The sequence below is a fragment of the Elephas maximus genome, chromosome 1 (assembly GCF_024166365.1).
Source record: "Elephas maximus indicus isolate mEleMax1 chromosome 1, mEleMax1 primary haplotype, whole genome shotgun sequence".
NCBI lineage: Eukaryota > Metazoa > Chordata > Mammalia > Proboscidea > Elephantidae > Elephas > Elephas maximus.
Genome location: NC_064819.1, coordinates 66401800 through 66421920, shown reverse-complemented (window position 1 = coordinate 66421920; position 20121 = coordinate 66401800). Strand labels below are relative to the sequence as shown.

Genomic DNA, 20121 nt, shown 5'->3' with positions numbered 1-20121 from the left:
GATGCTGTCTCCTTACCTCTAGTGGGTCAGGCACTTCAAGTCTTGTTTCTGGAGGGGCTTTCACAACTATAACAGTTTGGTCTTTAAGGCCACTAATTTTTCGAATATCTTGATATGTTACATAAGCTAACGTGACAAGTGTTAAGGAAATTTGCCATACTGCCTCAGAAGTAACCATTATGAAAGCAACAAAACAGATACATGGAAAAATTTCAAAGCATTTTATAACTTATCAGAATATATCTATCACCTCTTTTAGACCTTTAAATTTATAGAATCCCCCTGAATGATCTTTTCTGGTTGATATTCTAGCAACAAGAGATTACAACTTTACAGAGTCTGTTTCTAAAAGTTTGTGGATAATTAAATTATCAAAACACAGAAACAGAATAGGTAAAGCAAATTATCAAAAGAGAATGAAAACCCACTTAGGTCTAGATTTTCAAGCCAGGCTCCTCTGGAACACAGGTATTCCATGAGTGCCAGTGAAGGGTTCTCTCAACCACACTGAATGACGGCAGACCCCAACTTGAAGAAAAATTTCAAGTTCTACTCTCCATAATTTTTTGGAAACTCCAGCTACTCCTAGCTACTGGTTGAGTATTATCAAGTATCAGCAGCCACCTAAATGAATGAACAAGTAGCAGATAGATATATCAGTGGAAGAACTCAGAATGCTGCTCAGGCAGACAGCTTGGTTTCTTAAGTGCACCTGGGCTGGTTATGATTATTTTTTGCCTACAGGGAAGAGTGTCATCATATCTCTATTAGAAAAGTCATCCTTCTTATGTTGTTAAGTCTATCAATATTGCAGAGTTTACAAGGAGGAAAGCAGCTTCCAGGGACTTGGCAACCTGAATGAATTTGAGAAACTGATTTAGGAAAAGAGAATAAAATAATATTTCAGTACTCTTGGTAGTTACTTCTTAGTACTGAAAGACTCTTTCAAGGGTCCTAGCAGCTGAACCTAAAAAGAACACTGTGAGAGAATATGGTACTTATTATATGACAAAAGCATTTGTGTAAGCTTGCCTGAAAAGACAAATTTATACTTGGCACCAAAAAAGAATAGGTCACATAACTTTCTTATATAAGGGACATGGAGTAACATAATTAATGTGCAATATCTTCAACCAGTTGTTTTTAATAAACCAAAAAAATGTCAAGGACACAACAGTAAATCACAACTCAATGAAGGCATTTCAGTAGGTAATATAACACAGCTGATAAGAGTCTGGTGATAACACATTTAATACAGAAATAGGGCTTAGAGAGCCTAATGGAAATTATAACCCTTAGAATCAAACCAAAAAAACAAACACCCACTGCTGTAGAGTCGCTTCTGACTCATGGAGACCCCAGGTATTACAGGGCAGAACTGCTCCATGAGTTTTTCTTGGCTGTTTTCTTTACAGAAGCAGGTAATCAGGCTTTTCTTCCGTGGTGCTCCCGGGTGGATTCAAACCACCAACCTTTAGGTAAGTGGTTGAGCCTAAAACGTTTGTACCACCCAGGGATCTGAAGGAACCCATGAACTCGTTCTCTAGAAAAAAAAGCATACCCACACAAAATTTGCACATACATTTAGGGGGAATCTATCACAGACCATCTACTTCAAGTCTCAACAGTTGAGACAACAGATAATTCGATGTCGAGCTGGATAGTGACTCTCGGGCAAGATTCTGGGTTTTCGATTACCACTCATCCCATCAAGGAAGCCAACTGGTGCCTTTGCAGAAGACGTGACAGTTCTGAATTTTCCTCAGAACACTAGAAAAAACCGATAACCCGGTATTTATTCCACAGCTCACTCTCAAAAAGCTATGGGACAAGAACTTATTAAAATAAAACTCATCTACAATTACTCAACATGCTGCAGGAAGGAAAATTTCAACATATTTGTGAACAAGCTGTACTGAATAGGGAACTGAATGGCACATTGAAATAAATTGTGCAAACATATTCTCTAATCTTACAGACTTAAAAGTGCTTGCTTTCTGGCTCCGTCCTGAATTTGCTTCTTGGGCTAGCAACTCCCTGTAAGGAAGATTTCTTTTTCGGCAACAAAAGGCCTGAGAAAAAGCTAATGTAGGTGACAATGCTCTAAGCCACATGTTCCAGGAAGCTGCCAACTGTGTATAACTACCACTCTCCTCCATAATGAGGCTCCGAATGAAACAGCCCAACTAGAGCTATTCTTATTCCCCCTGTCAGCCCACTCTGGCCACCAATGGGGGTTCAAAATCATCACGCCGCTTCTCCATCTCACTAATTATCAGCTGACAAGGTTAATCCTTTGGTCAACGGGTAAAAAGAATTGCAGGTGTGATGTTTGATTTTACGTGTCAGCTTGGCTAGGCTATGGTGACCAGTGTTTGGTCTAGATGCTTTTATGATTAAATTTCTTTCTTTTTTTTTTTTTTATGATTACACATGATTAAATCAGTTGGCCTTAAGTAAAGCATATTACCCTACATAATGTGGGTGGGCCTCACCCAATCAGTTGAAGGTCTTAAGAGCAAAAAGGGAGTTTTCCCTAGGGTGTAGTCTTCTTCCAGACTAGAAACAGACATTTTGACAGAACTCCTTTACTCTTCCCAGGCCTGAGCTATGGATTTTGTGTCACAAGATACTGCAGGAATCTCCAGCTTGTTACCTGACCTATAGATTTCGGACATGACAACCCCCAGAACTGCTCAAGCCAATTCCTTAAAATCAACCTCTCTCTGTCTCTTTCTCTATATGTATCTTACTGGTCCTGTTTCTCTAGAGAACCCTAAGACAGAAGGTCACATTTAAAAAACTGAGCTATTACAGAGTTAACTGTCCCAATAGCCTCTGCGGGAAAGTTTATCAGTGATGAGACACTAGAAGAGACTGGGCAGAACTCATTTTATTTTCTGGGTAACAAAGGTAAGTGTAGAATAATCAGCAGTTTGGAACAAAAATTAAAGATGGGGTAAGTTAAAGTATTGGTTTTGTCTTCTAATGATTGAGAATATTTGAGAAAGCTTCTCTTCTACATAATGAAGCAGTAGCTCTCTCCCTTTGGTCTGTAGTAAAGTCATGAAGACCAAGTTTCCTGGGATGGTCAACAGACTGCCAGCAAGTTGAGGCTGTCAACAAGAAATGGTTTGTCATATTTTTATCTCCAACAGCTAATGTTTGTAGATGAACAGATGAATAGAGGTTTCTCCAGCCACGGGTGCTTCTGAAGTCAGTTGTTGATGTTGGGAATTGGCATAAAGCACTTTAAAAGTTGTAGTATTATTTTCCTATACTTTTTTCCAATCTTTTGACCATTGCCCAATCAGATAGATTCAACAAATTCCAACTGCTACAATACCTGATGAAAAAATAGAATGCAAAAACCCCAACAGTGACAGCTAACACCCACCAAAAATCTGGGAAGCCAAAGATCAATCTGTTAAATGTTGTCATTAATATTAATACTGACACCTTAGTCTTATAATATTATGGGCTTATGCTATGAGTGTATCCATATGTCTCGACCACACATGAATAAAATGCTTTAAAAAACAGTTCCAACCTGGCTATCAAAATAAATATGGTAGGATCCACTCCAATGAATGTCTTATAAATAATGACTTCTTAGGCAAAATGAAGTGGGTTTATACACACACACACACACACACACACACACACACACACATTCTCTCTCTCTCCTTTACATGAAATCAGAGTAAAATTTTACCGTGAGCGTGTCAGATTGTCAGCCCTGGACATAGTCTAGAAGGCACTAACCCCCAATGAACAGGTGGCACAAAGGATATCTTTGATTCTCTGAATCCTCGGTTAACAGTTTGAGGTCCAGGGTGCAGCTTTGGATGAGTTCATCTAGTTTCTTCTCTTCCTGACTGAGCTCGGTCACTTCCTTTGACAGGCCTTGGCACTGGGCCAGCATGCCACCGTCCTCAGACAGACTGCAGCCCCTAGGAATACAAACACAGACTTTTCGCGGCTGCTCGGGAGAGGCCAGAGCGGGGGGCCGAGGGAAGAGGAGGGAGAAATGATCCTTTGGGCAAATGGCCCCTCTCGATACGGGAGGTCACGATGCTTATTAGTGAAGTGTTAAAATTAGAACATTTATGCATTTTTTAAAATAAATATAGTCCTTCACTTTTCACACCATAGAAATTAAGTGAAAAGACATTGCTGTTTCCACTTTTCTCCTGGGGGACCTGTTTCTTCAGCAGGCTAAAATTCAAAGGGCAAAAAGGAGTGTTCCCCTGCCACATGCTTCCAGGGCAAAAAACCAGAGGAAGGAAAGAAAAGGATAGAAGGATATGTCATCTGAAAGACTGAATGGTTAAAAGAAAATCATCTAAAAAGCATGAAGACTCAGGTAATTTATGAGGTTGTATACCAACAACTAAAAAGAAAAGAGGTAAAGAAAACAGATGTATGTGCTGAATGTAAGAATAAAGACGGACACGCAACAGGTTTCTCGAAACCATGAGGCCAAAGTGGATTACCAAACTGTCACAAATTTCAAAAAAGTACAAAAAAGTTGCCTGTTTATATCATCACGTTTGAAGCCACCCCGTAAGAGGTGTGCACCTTCCAACAATGCTTTAGTAGCTCGATGCTGTCCTTATAAAACCCTGGCTGTTTAGATGCTCTGTCTATCATTCACCAACGACATTATATATTATTGTGAAGCCTGACTTACCTATAACCTGTAGTTACAAACCAACCTTTGTAAAACCTGTTATATTAAAAATTCGAGGTATGCTCAATGGTTTGTAATAACAAACAGGCGCTACTTTACGACATGCATCTAAACATGATGATAATTACTGTATTAATACAGTACATAAGAGTATATAATACTGTATTATGTTAAAGATGTTTTAGTGTATCTGGAAGTGCTTAAGGTTTTTTATGCATAGAAAGGTAAGCTACATACTATATACTAAACATTTAATTAACAGATGTTAGATGCGAACCGTACCTAACTGTTCTGACTTACGTACAAATTTGACTTAGAGACCCATTTAGGAACAAAACTCGTTTGTAATCTGGGACTGCCTGTACGCAGAGATGACCCATAAGCCTTAATTTCCAAATTCCCACTGGAGACAATCCAAAGACATGTGTGTAAGCGTCTATTAGATTACACACATGAACACACACAGATACCATCGTAAAAGATGAGCAGCATTCTAGCTTACATTCGTGCCGCCATTTCATCCAACTATCCCCTTGCTTGAGGCTAATTAAATATCAGCTCTTTCATCTTCAACAATATTTAAGCAGAAAGTCTCTTTTTAAAGATTCCCAAACTTCTGGCTAAGAGATTAAGAAGGGAAGAGAAAAGGATAGAGAAGAAGAGTGAGAGGGAAAAGAAGTGTGGTATAAATGTGGAAGCTGGAACTCAGAAAACCTGATGCAGCTTGAAACCATCTCATCAGACACAAGGAACAGGGAAGCTGTGGGCTCATACTCACATCCACTGAACGTTGTTTTTAGATTTCTTCTTAATGAGGTGGATGCCTTCCAGGACGTTGGTGATGTCATAAATCCTTCTCTTTTGCACTTTAAGCACCTCAGCTGCCTTGTTCAAATCCAAGACCCCATCGGGTGATTGGCTCAGTAGCTGAATGAACTTCTTGGTGAGCAGACCAAGTGACGTATCATACCGTGTTTTTTCTGAGGGAGATTTTGGAGCTTAAAGAAAAACAAAAACCGAGCGGGTGGGGGGGTAGGGGGAAAGGTAAAGAAATGAAGGGTGTCTTTGCAGTTAAGCAAGCCCTCTTTCCCGCTGCAGCCCAAGTATTAGTATTTGAAGCAAAGCCATTGTTGCTGTTGCTTTTGGCAAGTTATAGAAAGCTATGAGATTGCTTTATTAGAAACAGAAGGGACAGTAAAAATTACTGTGTTGGATTAAAGCACTATATTTTGAAGTTCTCGGTGGCTTCTATTTTGGCTTATGCTACTCCCTGGGTCTAGTGAAGTAATTCACACATAGGAAGTGCTCAAAAATATCTGTTGAATGAATGAAAAAGTGCTGTGGCCTCATGGGATCAGCATCACATAGGGCCTAAGCCAATGGAGCCATGCTATGAATTTCTCCAGCATCCAGGACAGGGGCTCAAACAGCAGCATTGTAACTGGTCTTGTGTATTTTGGGGGCCACATAGAGGCCCCAGTGTCTCTGTGTGTATATAACTTGTTCACCAATTTTTTAAACAGTGCTTTATTTGGATGGAGAACACCTGGAAGTTTTTTTTTTTCTTTAGATCTCTCTCTCTTAAATGAAACTTCCTTATTTAAAACTGTGTTTAATTTTGCATTAGATGCAATGTGTCGATTGCCTGAATGCACATAGGCAAAGGAGAGAACAAAGTCCAACTTAGCTTTTACAGTAAATGCAAAAGACATAAAGCAACTATTTGGGTATTTCTAACCTACTTTTCTTGCTCTCCCAAAAGAAATAATGGGAGTTTGACGGAAAGCGAAACTAGCTGTAATTTACTGGTCTCCATCAAATCCTATGCTGCTATATGCTGAGCTAGAGATTTAGGTCAGTGCAGACATGCTGCTTCTTCTGGATTCAGTTATTCTCAGACTCTGAAGTCATGGCCATTAAGGGAAGTTAAAATTAAATTTCATTATACAACGTTACCAAACCACTTGTATTCTGAGTTGAAAATAAAACTTCACACATTTAAAGGGGCCTTCCCTTAAGCCAGTATTCAGGTAGCTGAGTGAATAGGTATCTGCAGATGCTGTGTATATTTTCTGGGTAGGCACAGAAAGAGATGCGGAAGAACAAAACATGCCAAAATCATTCACACCTTTGCATCTTTTCAGCCACAAGCTTTGAAAGTTGGGAATCCCACACCAAAGAGAATAAAGAAAATGATGAAAGGACCCTTACTTTTTGGACTGTCTGGACTTCGGAGTGCAGCTCTTCCTTTGCCCTTGGGGGTTTTTAAACCATCTGAGAGGTACTGATGACCGCTTTCTCCCAGCTCCAGCCTTCGCTTTGCCTGTAATAAGAAAATACAACCATTCGTCACTGGACATACACCAATAACAAGAAGTGAGGCTGTTTGTGATCTGGCCTTGTCAAATGGTGCGAGCTCATCCCAACTCTGTTCCACTGCATTCAGCAACTTGTCATCCCTGATAGTCAGGACTCTAACTCTGGAGGCTGGACCATCACACAAACTCTCGTCACCTGCAGTGACAGTCCTTCTACCCTCAGATGGATAAACCCAATGATCCTTTAGGATTAGGTTCAGGAGTCATGTTGTTCATCTATTCATGCATTCAATGTTTGTGCCTAGCATAGAACTAGATGCTAAGAGCACAGCAAGGTTCATGCGAGTTAAATCACTTCTCCCCAGCGTCCCTCTCCAGTTCTCAGATCATCTTCCTTGTCCTCTCCAAGCACTCTGTGTTTGTTTCTATGATAACACATACTAGATATATTTTAAAAGTTGCTTTACTCTCTGTTTTTCATTTCCTTAAAGACAGGTACAGCTTCTCGTTTATCTTTGTACACCCAATGCTTGGCACAGAGCCTGGATTTCTGTAGGTAGTTGATCACTCAGTAAATATACTGAATGAAAGGAAGAGCAATTGAACAGTAACACAGGTAGCCACGCACTACGAATGACCATCCATCAGAATAATCAATACAGCAAACACTTAATCTTGGACTTCCACTGGTATTAATGTCCCCATTTTGTCATCAAATCTGATAGACAAGAAGTTCTTGCCTATTTCTAATTCAATTCCATTTCACTTTTGAAATAACCCCTCAGTGCCTTCCATGTACTGGGAACTGGGCTTAGGGAACAGAGGTAAGAATGGTAGAGATGGACCTGTCTCCTTACGGCTTAGAGTTGAAGAGAGAAGGCAGATAATTAAACAAGTAACTGCTAAGTACTAACAGTATGCATGTACTGGGTGTTAAGGCAAGAGACGTGGCATCAACTAGATAACCACGGAAATCAAGCACCAAACCAAACCCATCCCCCTCGAGTTGATTTCAACTCATAGCGACCCTATAGGACAGAGATAAACTGCCCCATAGGTTTTCCAAAGAGTGGCTGGTAGATTTGAACTGCTGACCCTTTGGCTAGCAGCCGAGCTCTTAACCAGCATGCCACCAGGACCACTACACCCGTTAAACCGTTGCTTTTGAGTCGATTCTGGCTCTGAGTGACCCTATAGGACAGAGTAGAACTGCCCCATAGAGTTTCCAAGGAGCGCCTGGTGGGTTCGAATTGCCGGCCTTTTGGTAAGCAGCCATAGCACTCACCCACTATGCCACCACACAGCGATGTGCAATTAGGCTCATTTTAGGGAAGAGTGGTCTGATGAGGAGATTTGTAATTTCCAAATGACTCACCACGATTTGGAAACACACAGTTGATCACAGATTTCTAGCTCCTCTACAGAAAGTTATCAGCTAAAACTGCACTGTTAAATACGGGAGCCACTAGTCAATCACATGTGGCTTGTCCAGAGGTGCACTGCAAATGTAAAACACACACTGGATATCAAAGGCTTAGTATGAAAAACCACTGCCACCACCAATGGCCATCACGTCAAGTCTGACACACGGCCACCTCATGTGTGTCAGAATAGAACTGTGCTCCATAGGTTTTTCAATGATTGATTTTTTCTGGAAGTAGATCACCAGGCCTTTCTTCTGAGGTACCTCTGGGTGAACTCGAACCTCCAACCTTTCGGTTAGCAACCTAGCATTTAACCATTTGCAGCACCCAGGGACTCCACTATAAAAAAAAGGGTAAAATGGCTCAATAACTTTTATATTGATTACGTGTTAAAATGGTAATATTTTGGCTATATAAAATAGAATTAAATATTACAATTAAGTATTACAATCAATGTCATCACTGTCTTTATTTTTCTTTAGTATGTGGTTTGCATTTGGACTACACGTTATCTCTCTACTGGACGGAGCTGTGCTAAATATTACTCTAAAACTCTAACAATGACAAATCGGCATTTGCTTTCTCCACTTTATTTTTCCCTCCTAACTATTATGTCAAGTCCCTGTGTGGGGCTGTTGTTTTTCGCTGGCCCAGTAGACGTTACCTCTTCCTCGGGTAAAAGTTCCCTGGTTGTTCTTTAGGGAGTCATCCTACTCTCTCACAGCTTAAGTGAGTTTGTACACAAAATGCCTGGCTGACCATCTTCCTTCCTCCCATCCTTCCACAGTGACTGGGTATGGGTGGCACATGACCAAGGGTGGGTGAACAAATGCTAATCCCAGGAATTTTTCCGAAACTGCTGGCAAGAAGGGGGTGTGTCCTTCTTAGTAGGGCTGAAGAGCTGGTAGCCTGAAGCTACCTGAGAATGGAGCCTCCACAAGGGGAAGCAGAGTGGAGATGCAGAGAGAGGGTTCTGAGGCTGTCGTTTGAAACTCAGAGGGCAACAGCTAGCCTTCCCCCATACTGTTCGGTTCCACTAGCCAACAAAATTCCCTTTTTGCTTACAGCAGTTTGCACTGGGAACCTGGAAGTGTGGCGTTTTAAGTGATAACCAGTAACCAGTAGCTGTAGAGTTGACTCTAACTCATGGCAACCCCGTGTGCACCACAGCAGAACTGTGCTCCACAGTAGAACTGTGCTCCACAGTAGAACTGTGCTCCACACGGTTTTCAATGGCTGATCTTACAAAAGAGATTGCCGGGCCTTTCTTCCGAGGTGACTCTGGGTAGACTTGAACCTCCAACCTTCGGTAGTAGCCAAGTGGAAACATTAATCAACCGGGGGCTCCTTGGGTAAGACTGTAATCGACAGCCTGTGGAATTGGCTGAGTTGAGATGAGCCATGGTGCGACGGGAGCTGGCAAGCCTTGTTAAAGAGTGGCAGGAGGCTAGAGTATGTCAGCCACGTCTTATGACCTTCATGAAGCTACTACAGAGAGACAAGAAGCTTCATTGAGGCTGGCTCATCTAAAAGCAGACAAGGGAGGGAACAGCTTTGCTATGGAGAACTTTTCACTTTGTAGAAAGCAACCCAAGCTCTGCCCAAACTAAAGTCAACAGAAGGAAAGCAAAGCTGAAGAATTTGAGACCCAGAACTCCTGGGTCCCTCAGGCTGTGCCCCTCTTGAACAGTGACAGTAAAGAACCACCCACTGGCCAGCAACCTGCGAAACCTCAGCTCCCCATTCCAGGCTACTGCTTCCAATTGTGCGAGGCAAAGGCCTGTGGAGGCATTAAGCTGTAGGCTAAGGAAACTCCCAAAAGAAATTCCCAGACTGAGCTCTAACTTCAAGGACCATGAGTAGTCAGGATGTATGACTTTGGTTACCAAGCACCAAACGATAAGGCTGACCAAATTTAAATCACCCAAAATAACCAAACTCCTTTCCATGGAGTACAGTCTGACTCATAGTGACTCCACAGGACAGAGGGTTTCCAAGGCTGTAAATCTTTACGGAATCAGACTGTCATATCCTTCTCTCTTGGAGTAGCTGGCGGATTCAAACTACCAACCTTTTGGTTAGCAGTCGAGAGCTTAACCACTGCACCACGAAGGCTCCTTCAAAGTCTAAATACTACATACAAAGTCTATTAAATTTTAAAGCCACTTATATTGACAGACCACATGTTGCTGTGATGTTGGGAGCTATGCCTTCAGTATTTCAACCAACAGGGTTACCCATGGTGGACTGGTTTCAGCAGAGCCTCCAGACTAAGACAGGCTAGGAAGAAAGGCCTAGAGATCCACTTCTGAAAATCAGTCAATGAAGACACTGTAGATCACAAAAGAATATTGTCCGGTATAGTGCTGGAAGATGAGCCCCCTAGGTTGGAAGGTAGTATACATAGGACGGAAGGCACTATACATAGGATGGAAGGCACTATACTTAGGTTGGAAGGCACTATACATAGGATGGAAGGCAGTATACAATAGCCACAACCATGGACTCAAACATACTAATGATCATGAAGATGGTGCACGACTGAGCAATGTTTTGTTTTGTTCTGCTGTACGTTAGGTCACCGTGAGTTGAAGCCAACTTGACTACAACTAACAACAAGTCTACGTCTAGAAAGCAAAGGCCTATGATGTCTCAGAGCCCTGGTGGCGCAGTGGTTATGAGCTCGGTTGCTAATCAAAAGGCTGGCAGTTCAAATCTACCAGCAGCTCCTTGGAAATTCTATGGAGCATTTCTGCTCTGTCCTATAGGGTCACTAAGAGTCGGAATCAATTTGATGGTGATGGGTTTGTTTGTTTTTAAACGATGCCTCAGCCTCTAAGGGAATTAATCACTAAGCCCATAAATGGACATCAAAAAGAAATGAGCTGTGAAAGAGGGGCAGCCCCAGAAAACTCTCCCTGAAGGCAGAACTCAGCGTGGCCATATTGGCTCCACAAGTAAGTCACATCTCCATGGAAGTATCAAATGCCCATTATCTGGTTCAGGAGGACATGACAAGTATGTCATTTCCTTTTTTTCCAAATGGAAGTTTCTGGTGGGTTCTCCTCTTAACTTTCCCCCACTGTGACGTGGTTGGGGAGGGAGGGCTGAATTGGATATGGAAGGACCATATACACCTGTAGAGAGCCTAGAGCTGAAGATGGATGCCAAACTGGACTCTTTTTTGGGGAAGATCTGAGTGTTTTGATATATGATGGAGCAGCTTCATTTTAGTATTTAGCTCACCAAATTCAAGCACACATGCTTGGCAAAGCAAAAAGCAAATATAAAATGAGATGGGAGACTTCAAATAGTGCAGGCGATTTGAGCCAAAACCCCTTGGCCTTGATTGAGCTCCAGGGCAGATGGAAATCTTCTCTTTCAGCTGTCTCAAGTTTTGTTTGCTCATAGTGTGAGCATCTGGGTGATCTTTCTACTCTTTACAAAAGATCTCCCACGTGGTGCCTTCCTGCAGTCTTTTCATGGTTAACTTTTACTACCAACAAAGTCCATGCTGACTTAAGAACCACAGCCCCAAGTACGATACATGTCTCGGTAAACAAAGAGTTGCGTTGTCAAGCATTTTTGAAAGTGTATGTGTGAGAAGAAGAGTAGGAATAAACTGTTGGGCAGCCAAGCAGTGGAATGTGAAGAACACTGGAAGTTTCTCACAAACTGGCACTTGTTGCCCCTAAAACAAAACCAGTCGCCATGGAGTCGATGCTGACTCCTGGACACCCCATGTGTGTCAGAGTAGAACTCTGCTCCACAGAATTTTCAAAGGCTGATTTTTTGGAAGTAGATTGCCAGGTCTTTCTTCTGTGTAGCCTCTGGGTGGACTCAAATCTCCAACCTCTGGGTGTTAACTACTTGCACCACTCAGGGACTCCTTTTGGCCCTGACAGCAGTTGATTTTCCTTTGGAGAATGCCCCCCCTGCCCCGACCCAATTCTTAGTTCAGGTGGTTTCTAACAGTCTCCATGCCTGAAAACAAAAGGCCTACGATTGGTCAACATCTTAGACTGCCTCTTCCCACCGAGGTTACGAAGGCAAGTACTCTAATCGGGCCCACTAATCGGTGTATTCTGATCCCTTGGGTAAAGGAACTGGTTTAGGGATAGGCCCAAGATCAAAGCAGGATGAATGAATCAATCAATCCCATGTTTTTTGTTGGGAACTACTGGGGAAGTACTTGGCCCTTTTCACTGGGAGTTATTAGGCCAGTAGGATGTATGCCTGGAGGTACTTCGGAAGTGAGCCAACATCTAAGAAAGGAAAGTCCACTGAAGAGCTGAGGAGAGAGGCTGAGTCTAGCCACGTCCAAAGGCAGACCCACCCTAGACTTGGATTTGTGTGAGCCAATAAATTTCCCTTTTGGGTATAAGGCAGCTGAGTTAGATTACTACCACTTGCAAACAAGATCCCCATTGAGTGCTTACAACAGGCCACGTGTTATTAATTGCATTCCATGATTATCTTATTTCATTTTTGCAACAATCTCATAAGGTAGTTGTTATTATTACTTCCTATTTTACAGGAGAAAACTGAGGTTTTCCAAGATCCCCTAGTTAGTAATATACCTACCTCCACAGTTGCTACTGATAACTTCATAAAATGATTGTGAAAATTTGCCATCTGTAATATTTTTAAAGCTCTATTAAACTGATACCACTTTTCTTTATGAAAAACTGAAAGAATTTTATTTATAATTAAAAAAAAACTTTCCTTCACATGATAAATGCACGTGGTAATTCAAATACAAAAAGTGATACATGAAAAGCAAAACTTCCTCTCACTCCTGACCATCCTCAAAGACAAGCACTACTAAGTCACATGGATATCCTTTCAGATAGTCTATGTAAATACATGTACAAAAAAAAATATAGAAATATATACACCACACCTTTAAATTTTTTTTTTTACACAAATGGTACCAAACTACCTGCTATTGTGCTATTAGTAACACACCCTGGAGTTTATTCTATATCAGTACATGTAGACCACAAATCTATTGCTGTTGAGTGGATTCCAACTCATGGTGACCCCATGTGTGTCAGAGTAGAACTCTGCTCCATACAGTTTTCAATGGCTGTAATCTTTACAGAAGCAGATCAACAGGGCTTTCTTCCATGGTGCTGCTGCGTGGATTTGAACCGCCAACCTCTTGGTGAGTACCTTTCAGTACATACAGAACACCTTATTTTCTGTAGCTGCACAGTATTATAGTAGCTAATATACCACAATTATTTATTTAACTGTTGTTAGTTGCCATTGAGTTGATTCTGACTCATGGACGCCCCATGTGAGCAGAGCAGAACTGCTCCATAGGGTTTTGAAGGCTGTGATCTTTCAGAAGCAGGTTGCCAGGCCTGTCTTCCAAGATGTCTCTGGGTGGGGTTTAAACTGCCAACCTTTTGGCTAGTAGTCGAAAGCTTAATCATTTGCACAACCCAGGGAGTCCCATTTATAACTAGACTCATACTGATGGGCATTCAACCTGCCTCTACTATAAACATTTTTGCAATTAACTATTCATGACAGTATTGTGGGGTAGGCAGGTATACATTTTGCCCTGAGCCAGGGAGGTTAAGCATTTACCAAAAGTCTTATAGTTAATAAGGGGTAGACACCAGGATTTGAACCCAGTTTGTTCAAATAATTTGTCAGTAATCATGACTGGCCCCCACTGATGGAGATGTCTCTCCTCTGCCTCCATACTACCTTCTCGGTGGCCACTGCATGATTTTATCATAACACAAGTATATGCTCCATGTTTCCCCAATGCACCACCACAGAAGCTCAAGTCTTAAGCAGCTTAGTTCTCCAGAGCCTCACATATGGCCTGTGCTCAGTCAAAATTTCCTTATTTTTTTTTTTTAATGATTTAAAAAAATTATTTTGTTGTTCTTGAGAATATACACAGCAACACACACACCAATGCAACAGTTTCTACATGTATAATTCAGTGACACTGATTAGTTTCTTCCAGTTGTGCAACCATTCTCACCCTCCTTTTCTGAGTTGTTTCTCCCTCATTAACATAAACTCACTGCCTTCTAAGGTTCCTATCTAAACAGTTGCTGTTATCAGTTTGATTCCATATATAGTTCTTAAAAGAGCACAATGCTCAAAGCAGGCATATTTTACTAGTTAAGCTAACCTATTATACAATTTTAAGACTTCAGGGGATATATTTAGTTTAAGGTTTAAAGATTATATCAGGGCAATAGTTTCAGGGGTTCATGCAACCTTCACAGCTCTAGGAAGTCTGGAGTCCCTGAGAATGTGAAATTATGTTCTGCATTTTTCCCCCTTTGATCAGGACTCTTCTACAGAATCTTTGATCTAAATGTTCAGTAATGGTAGCCAGGGACCATCCAGTTCTCCTGGTTTCGTGACAAAGAAGGCAGTTGTTCATGCAGGGGGTTAGCCACACATTCCATATCCTCCCCCTATTCCTGACTCTCCTTCTTCCTCTGTTGCTCCAGGTGAATAGAGACCAATTGTTGTGCCCTGGGTGGCCTCTTGCAAGCTTTTAGGACCCCGGGTATTATGCGACATACCAGGAGATAGAACAGAGGCACTAGCCATGTTATTAAGCCAATTAACTGGGATGTCCCCGTGAAACCATGACCCTCAACCTCCAAACCAAGGGACCAAATCCTATGAGGTTTCTGGTTGTACATAAGCAGCCTTAGCAGCTACTCTTTTTTTTTTGGTGGTGGTGGTTGTAAATGTATCACACAACTTTTGCCAATTCAACATTTTATAGGTGTGCCACTTATTGACAGCAATTATAATAATCGGCTATGCAATCCTAATCTTAATCAACGTGGTATTTCCATCACCATTAACCTCCCTTTCCCCCTCCCTCCCACCCCCGATAACCAACCACTAATAAACAAAAATATAACCTATACATTTGCCTTTTCTTTTCTTTTTATATAAGTGAGGTAATATAAAATTCACAATGTAATACTATTCAGCCTATCGGAGAAATGAACTCTTGATACCCGCTACAATACGGATGGAGACATTATGCTGACTGAAATAAGTCAATCACAATAGGACAGGTATTATACAACCTTACTTACACTTATTTTGAATGAACCAAAGAATAAATTCCCCAAATCTATTAGCAGTTAAATCACAAAGCTCCAACATTACCAACATGCAAGGAAAATAATATAGGCTGGAGGTTGATCTCTACATACAATTTGGAAAGATTTTTAAGAAATATGAAGAGGAACAGTTAAAGCTCCAAAATGATATGTATAATATGATCTCATGGAGGTTTAAAAAAAAACCTATAAAACCGTATACTTCACTATAAATAATTTTCATTTATGCATAGAGGAAGAGAGTCTGGAAAGATCCCCACCAAATGTTAATGGTGTTTATCTGTAGGAGATGAAATGTGTGTGTATGTGTGGGGAGGGGATATTCAAGGAACTGACTGCCGTTTTTAACAGACAATCCCAGAAACAACATAAATACCCAACCTCAAAAGATAAGTTATTGTGCATCTACAAAAAGGAATGTTATATAATTAATGATGTACATCTATATATGCCACCAAAAAATTATCCTGTTAAAAAATAAAAAGCAGGTGTGAGTAGTAAAATTGTATTTTTTGTGGGGAAATTATATGCATAGAAAGACAGTATCAAAGATACACAGCAAATAATTTTGAGCATCAATTCCGGTTGATAGGATTACGGTGATTTTTACTTTCTCAGTGTTCTGTATTTCTAAATCATTTTAAAGTGTGAGTGGGTTCCTTGCATAGAAAGAAAAACAAAAATCATTTCCATTTGGAGTTAAACAAAAGTCTGGTGGTTTATTTTTTTAGACTGTTAACCATCTCACATACCATTCAGTGTGTGTAGGTTAAAAACTGAATCGGGATATACTACCAGAAAGGGAACTACAGCTGCAGGATGGGAAGGGAAATAGTGTTCTTATCTACTCTGAAACTGAGCCAAAAGAAAAAATTAAATCAAGAACAAGCCATGGCTCGCTGCACGTTAACAAACTGTTAATGCTAAAATAAGCTCCCTTTTTATTCCCGCTCTATGATGATTCAGTGGTAGAATTATCACCTTCCGTGTGAGAGACCCAGGTTCGATTCCCGGCCAAAGCACCTCATGTGCAGCCACCACTCGTCTGTCAGTGGAGGTTTACGTGTTGCTATGAGGCTGAACCAGTTTCAGCGGAGCTTCCAGACTAAGTCTAAACTAAAGTGAGGCCTGGTGATCTACTTCCAAAAACCAGCCAGTGAAATCCCTACGGATCACAATAGTCCAATCAGCTACTGATCATGAGGATGGCACAGGACCGGGCAGTGTTTTGTTCCATCATGCATGGGGTTGCCATGCGTGGGGATGGGGGCAACTTCACAGCAGCTGTTAATAGGAGATATGGGTGAGGAAAAGAAAGAGATATATAATAAAATTTGCCTTAAAGCCAAAGATGAGACAGGCATTTGAAGAGAGGAAGAAGGAAAATGAAAGAAAATAGAAAAAAGAATAAGAACGAATACCTGGTTAAACACACCAGTGAAATACCCAAAGGAGAGAATTTCCAGCTGGAGATGAGATCACATCTGAATCTCACCTGGATTCTGCCATTTAAGTTGATGGGTCAGGGCACGACGATTTTATGAAAAGAACACCTAGTTTTCCATTGCGACTACATATTAACTCAATCTGGCTAACCATTTTTTAACTCATTCAAATATTAAGTAAATGCCTGCTGTGTACCAGGCATATGATTATAAAGGTGACACAGTGGTTCCAGTTATAAAGAAATGTACAGGCAAATAAAAAAAGGGCAAAGCATTGTAAATACTGCAATGAGCTGAAGGCTGGGTGCAGGGGGCATGAAGGAGGGCTGGGTGGGGAAGTGGGTGGAGATCTGGAGAGACTAGTTAGAGGTGGTGGCGCTTGAACTGATTTTTCGAAGGCGAGTAGGCTCCATCCAGCAGAGAAAGGAGTGGGAGTTGGGGGACTCGAATGGACTGTCCAAGCACAAACAGAAGCACAGAGACTTGGAAGGGCCCTGGTGATATGGGTTGAATTGTGTGCCTCCAAAAGATACGCTGAAGTCCCAATCTCCAGTATCTTTGCATGTGACCTTATTTGGAAATAGGGTCTTTGTGATGTAATTAGCGAAGGTCACACTGGAGTAGGGTGAGGCCTTAATCCAGTATGAATCATGTCCTTACAAAAAGAAGAGACACAGACACAGGCAAGACAGCCATGAAAGACTGAGGCCGAGTTTGGGGTTATGCTGATATGAACCAAGGAAGGCCTGGGGCTACCAGAAGCCAGGAAAGACAAGGATCTTCCCCAACAGCTTTTGGTGACAGAATGCTCCTGCTTACAGCCTGAATTCTGACTTTTAGCCTCCAGATCTGTGAGAGAATACATTTCTGTTGTGTTAAGCCACCCAGTTTGTGATAGTTTGTTATGGTGGCCCTAGGAATGAACAAGCCTTGTTTGGAGGTGCTGGGGGCGGGGCAGGGAGAAGTGTCTTTGGGCATAGAAAGATGAAGGGGCAGGAGCTCTAAGGCCTTCTCTGGCTCTTACAGAGAGGTGAGCTCTAAATCTAAGGAGAACATCACCCCTCTTTGAGCTAGCAGGTGAGAAGCCAAACTATGTCAGAAATAGAATGTAGACTGGGGAACCAAACATGAATGCAGACACCTCAGAGGGAGGCATGTGGTGATGGGAGAAGCAAGGGCGCATTTTATCTTGGTAGATATATACATATATGCGTCCTGATGGTGGCACAGTGGTTAAGAGCTCAGACTGCTAACCAAAGGTCAGCAGTTCGAATCCACCAACTGCTCCTTGGAAACCCTATAGGGCAGTTCTCCTCTGTCCTAGAGGTTTGCTATGAGTTGGAATCAACTTGATGGCAACATGTTTGGTTTTAGTGCTGAAAAGATCGGCTATTAGCCAAAAGGTCGGCAGTTCAAATCTACCAGCCACTCCTTGGAAACCCTATGGGGCAGTTTTACTCTGTCCCATAGAGTCGCTATGAGTCAGAATCAACTCCACTGCAATGGGGTTTTATATATATCCCACAACCCCACCATCAACATATGGACAGCAGAATTTCTATCACTTCCTTCTCAGATGTGTTCCTCTCCATGTCCTATGTCACTGGCCCCGCTAAATTCTCTCATCATTTCTCACTTGGATTACTAGAACCCCAAACTTCGGTCATTTTTCTTCCCCTCTTCTTAAACTACAGATGAACACTATTTCAACTTCATTATACGTTGTGTTTGTGGACTGGTTTGGGAATCTATATACATGTGAATGCTTCTAAATGAAAAAGAATCTCAAACTGACTCACAAACTTCTGAATATAAGCCATTTACTTATGCACTGGTGGCTGCTTTCCTTTTTATATACATTTATTTAATTTTTTTGTTTGTTATATTGTGCTTTAGGTGAAAGTTTATAGCGCTAATTAGTTCCTCATTCAAAAATTCATACACAAAATGTTTTGTGACTTTGGTTGCAATCCCAGTAATGTGTCAGCACTCTCTCCCTTTCGCTTTATACCCTGGGTTCCTCACGTCCATTCATCCAGGTTTACTGTCCCTTCCTGCCTTCTCCTCTTTGCTTTCGGGCGGGTGCTGCCCGTGAGATCTCCTATACTTGACTGAATTAAAAAGCACGTTCCTCACGTGTGTTATTGTTTGTTTTACAGGATTGTCTAATCTTTGCTGAAAGGTGGACTTTGGGAGTGGCCTCAGTTCTGAGGTAGCAGGGTGTCCGGTGGACATAGTCTTGGGGATTCCTCCAGTTTGTGTCAGGCCAGTAAGTCCGGTCTTTTTTTGAATTTGAATTTTGTTCTACATTTTTCTCTTGCTCTGTCCAGAACCCTCTACTGTGATTACTGTCAGAACAGTCAGTGGTAGTAGTGGGGCCCCTTCTAGTTCTTCTAGGCTCAGGCTGGTAGAGGCTGTGGTACAGGTGGTCCATTAGTCCACTAGACTAATATTTTCCCGTGTCTTTGGTTTTCTTCATTCTCCTTTGCTCTGGACGGGATGGGACCAAGAGATGTATCTTAGATGACCACTGGCAAGATTTTAATAACCCAGATGCTACTCACCAAAGTAGGATGTACAACATTTTCTTTATGAACCATTTATTTAATTTTTAAGACCTTTAAAAAACAAATAGATGCACATTATTTTTAAAACTCCACTAGCCCAGAGAGCTAATAATGACCACAGCCCAAGGGGAACCAATGTTATCGATTAAATTGTGTCCCCCCAAAAGATATGTTGAAGTCCTAACCCCCAGTACCTGTGAATGTAACCTTATTTGGAAATATAGGTAGCTCCTGACTTATGATAGAGCTCTGCTCCAATGACTCCACTGTAAGTTGGTTCTGACTTAAGTCGAATACCTCATTTCACATTAACAACTGATGCTCCTTAAGGTACAAAACGCTGAATAAAATCACGCTATAGGTCTGTTTCTACAATGAAGTCATCATCAATGTTATAACAATGAAGTTGGAGTTGTAATGCCTGTCAGGTGCGTGTGCAGTTCACTTGTTGTATGTTGTTAGGGTTAAACACTGGCCCAACTTTCCATCTGTTTTGACTCCCTACACCAATACCAATTTCATTGTAGACCAGGGCATAGCCTGCAATACAGCA

At 41.5% G+C, this 20121-nt stretch overlaps 1 protein-coding gene across 2 annotated transcripts in view; it reads right to left on the bottom strand.

Moving 5' to 3' along the window:
• Positions 1-20121, bottom strand: part of E2F3 (E2F transcription factor 3) — a 106085-nt gene that overhangs the window by 6010 nt on the left and 79954 nt on the right. The window contains exons 2-5 of one of the 2 annotated variants that reach the window (XM_049876507.1): positions 6905-7016; positions 5472-5691; positions 3795-3953; positions 17-131 (exon numbers count right to left, since the gene is read on the bottom strand). In XM_049876507.1, the coding sequence (XP_049732464.1) occupies positions 17-131; positions 3795-3953; positions 5472-5691; positions 6905-7016 (606 nt within the window). The remainder of the gene's footprint in view (positions 1-16; positions 132-3794; positions 3954-5471; positions 5692-6904; positions 7017-20121) is intronic. The other variant, XM_049876596.1, reaches the window with a different exon arrangement.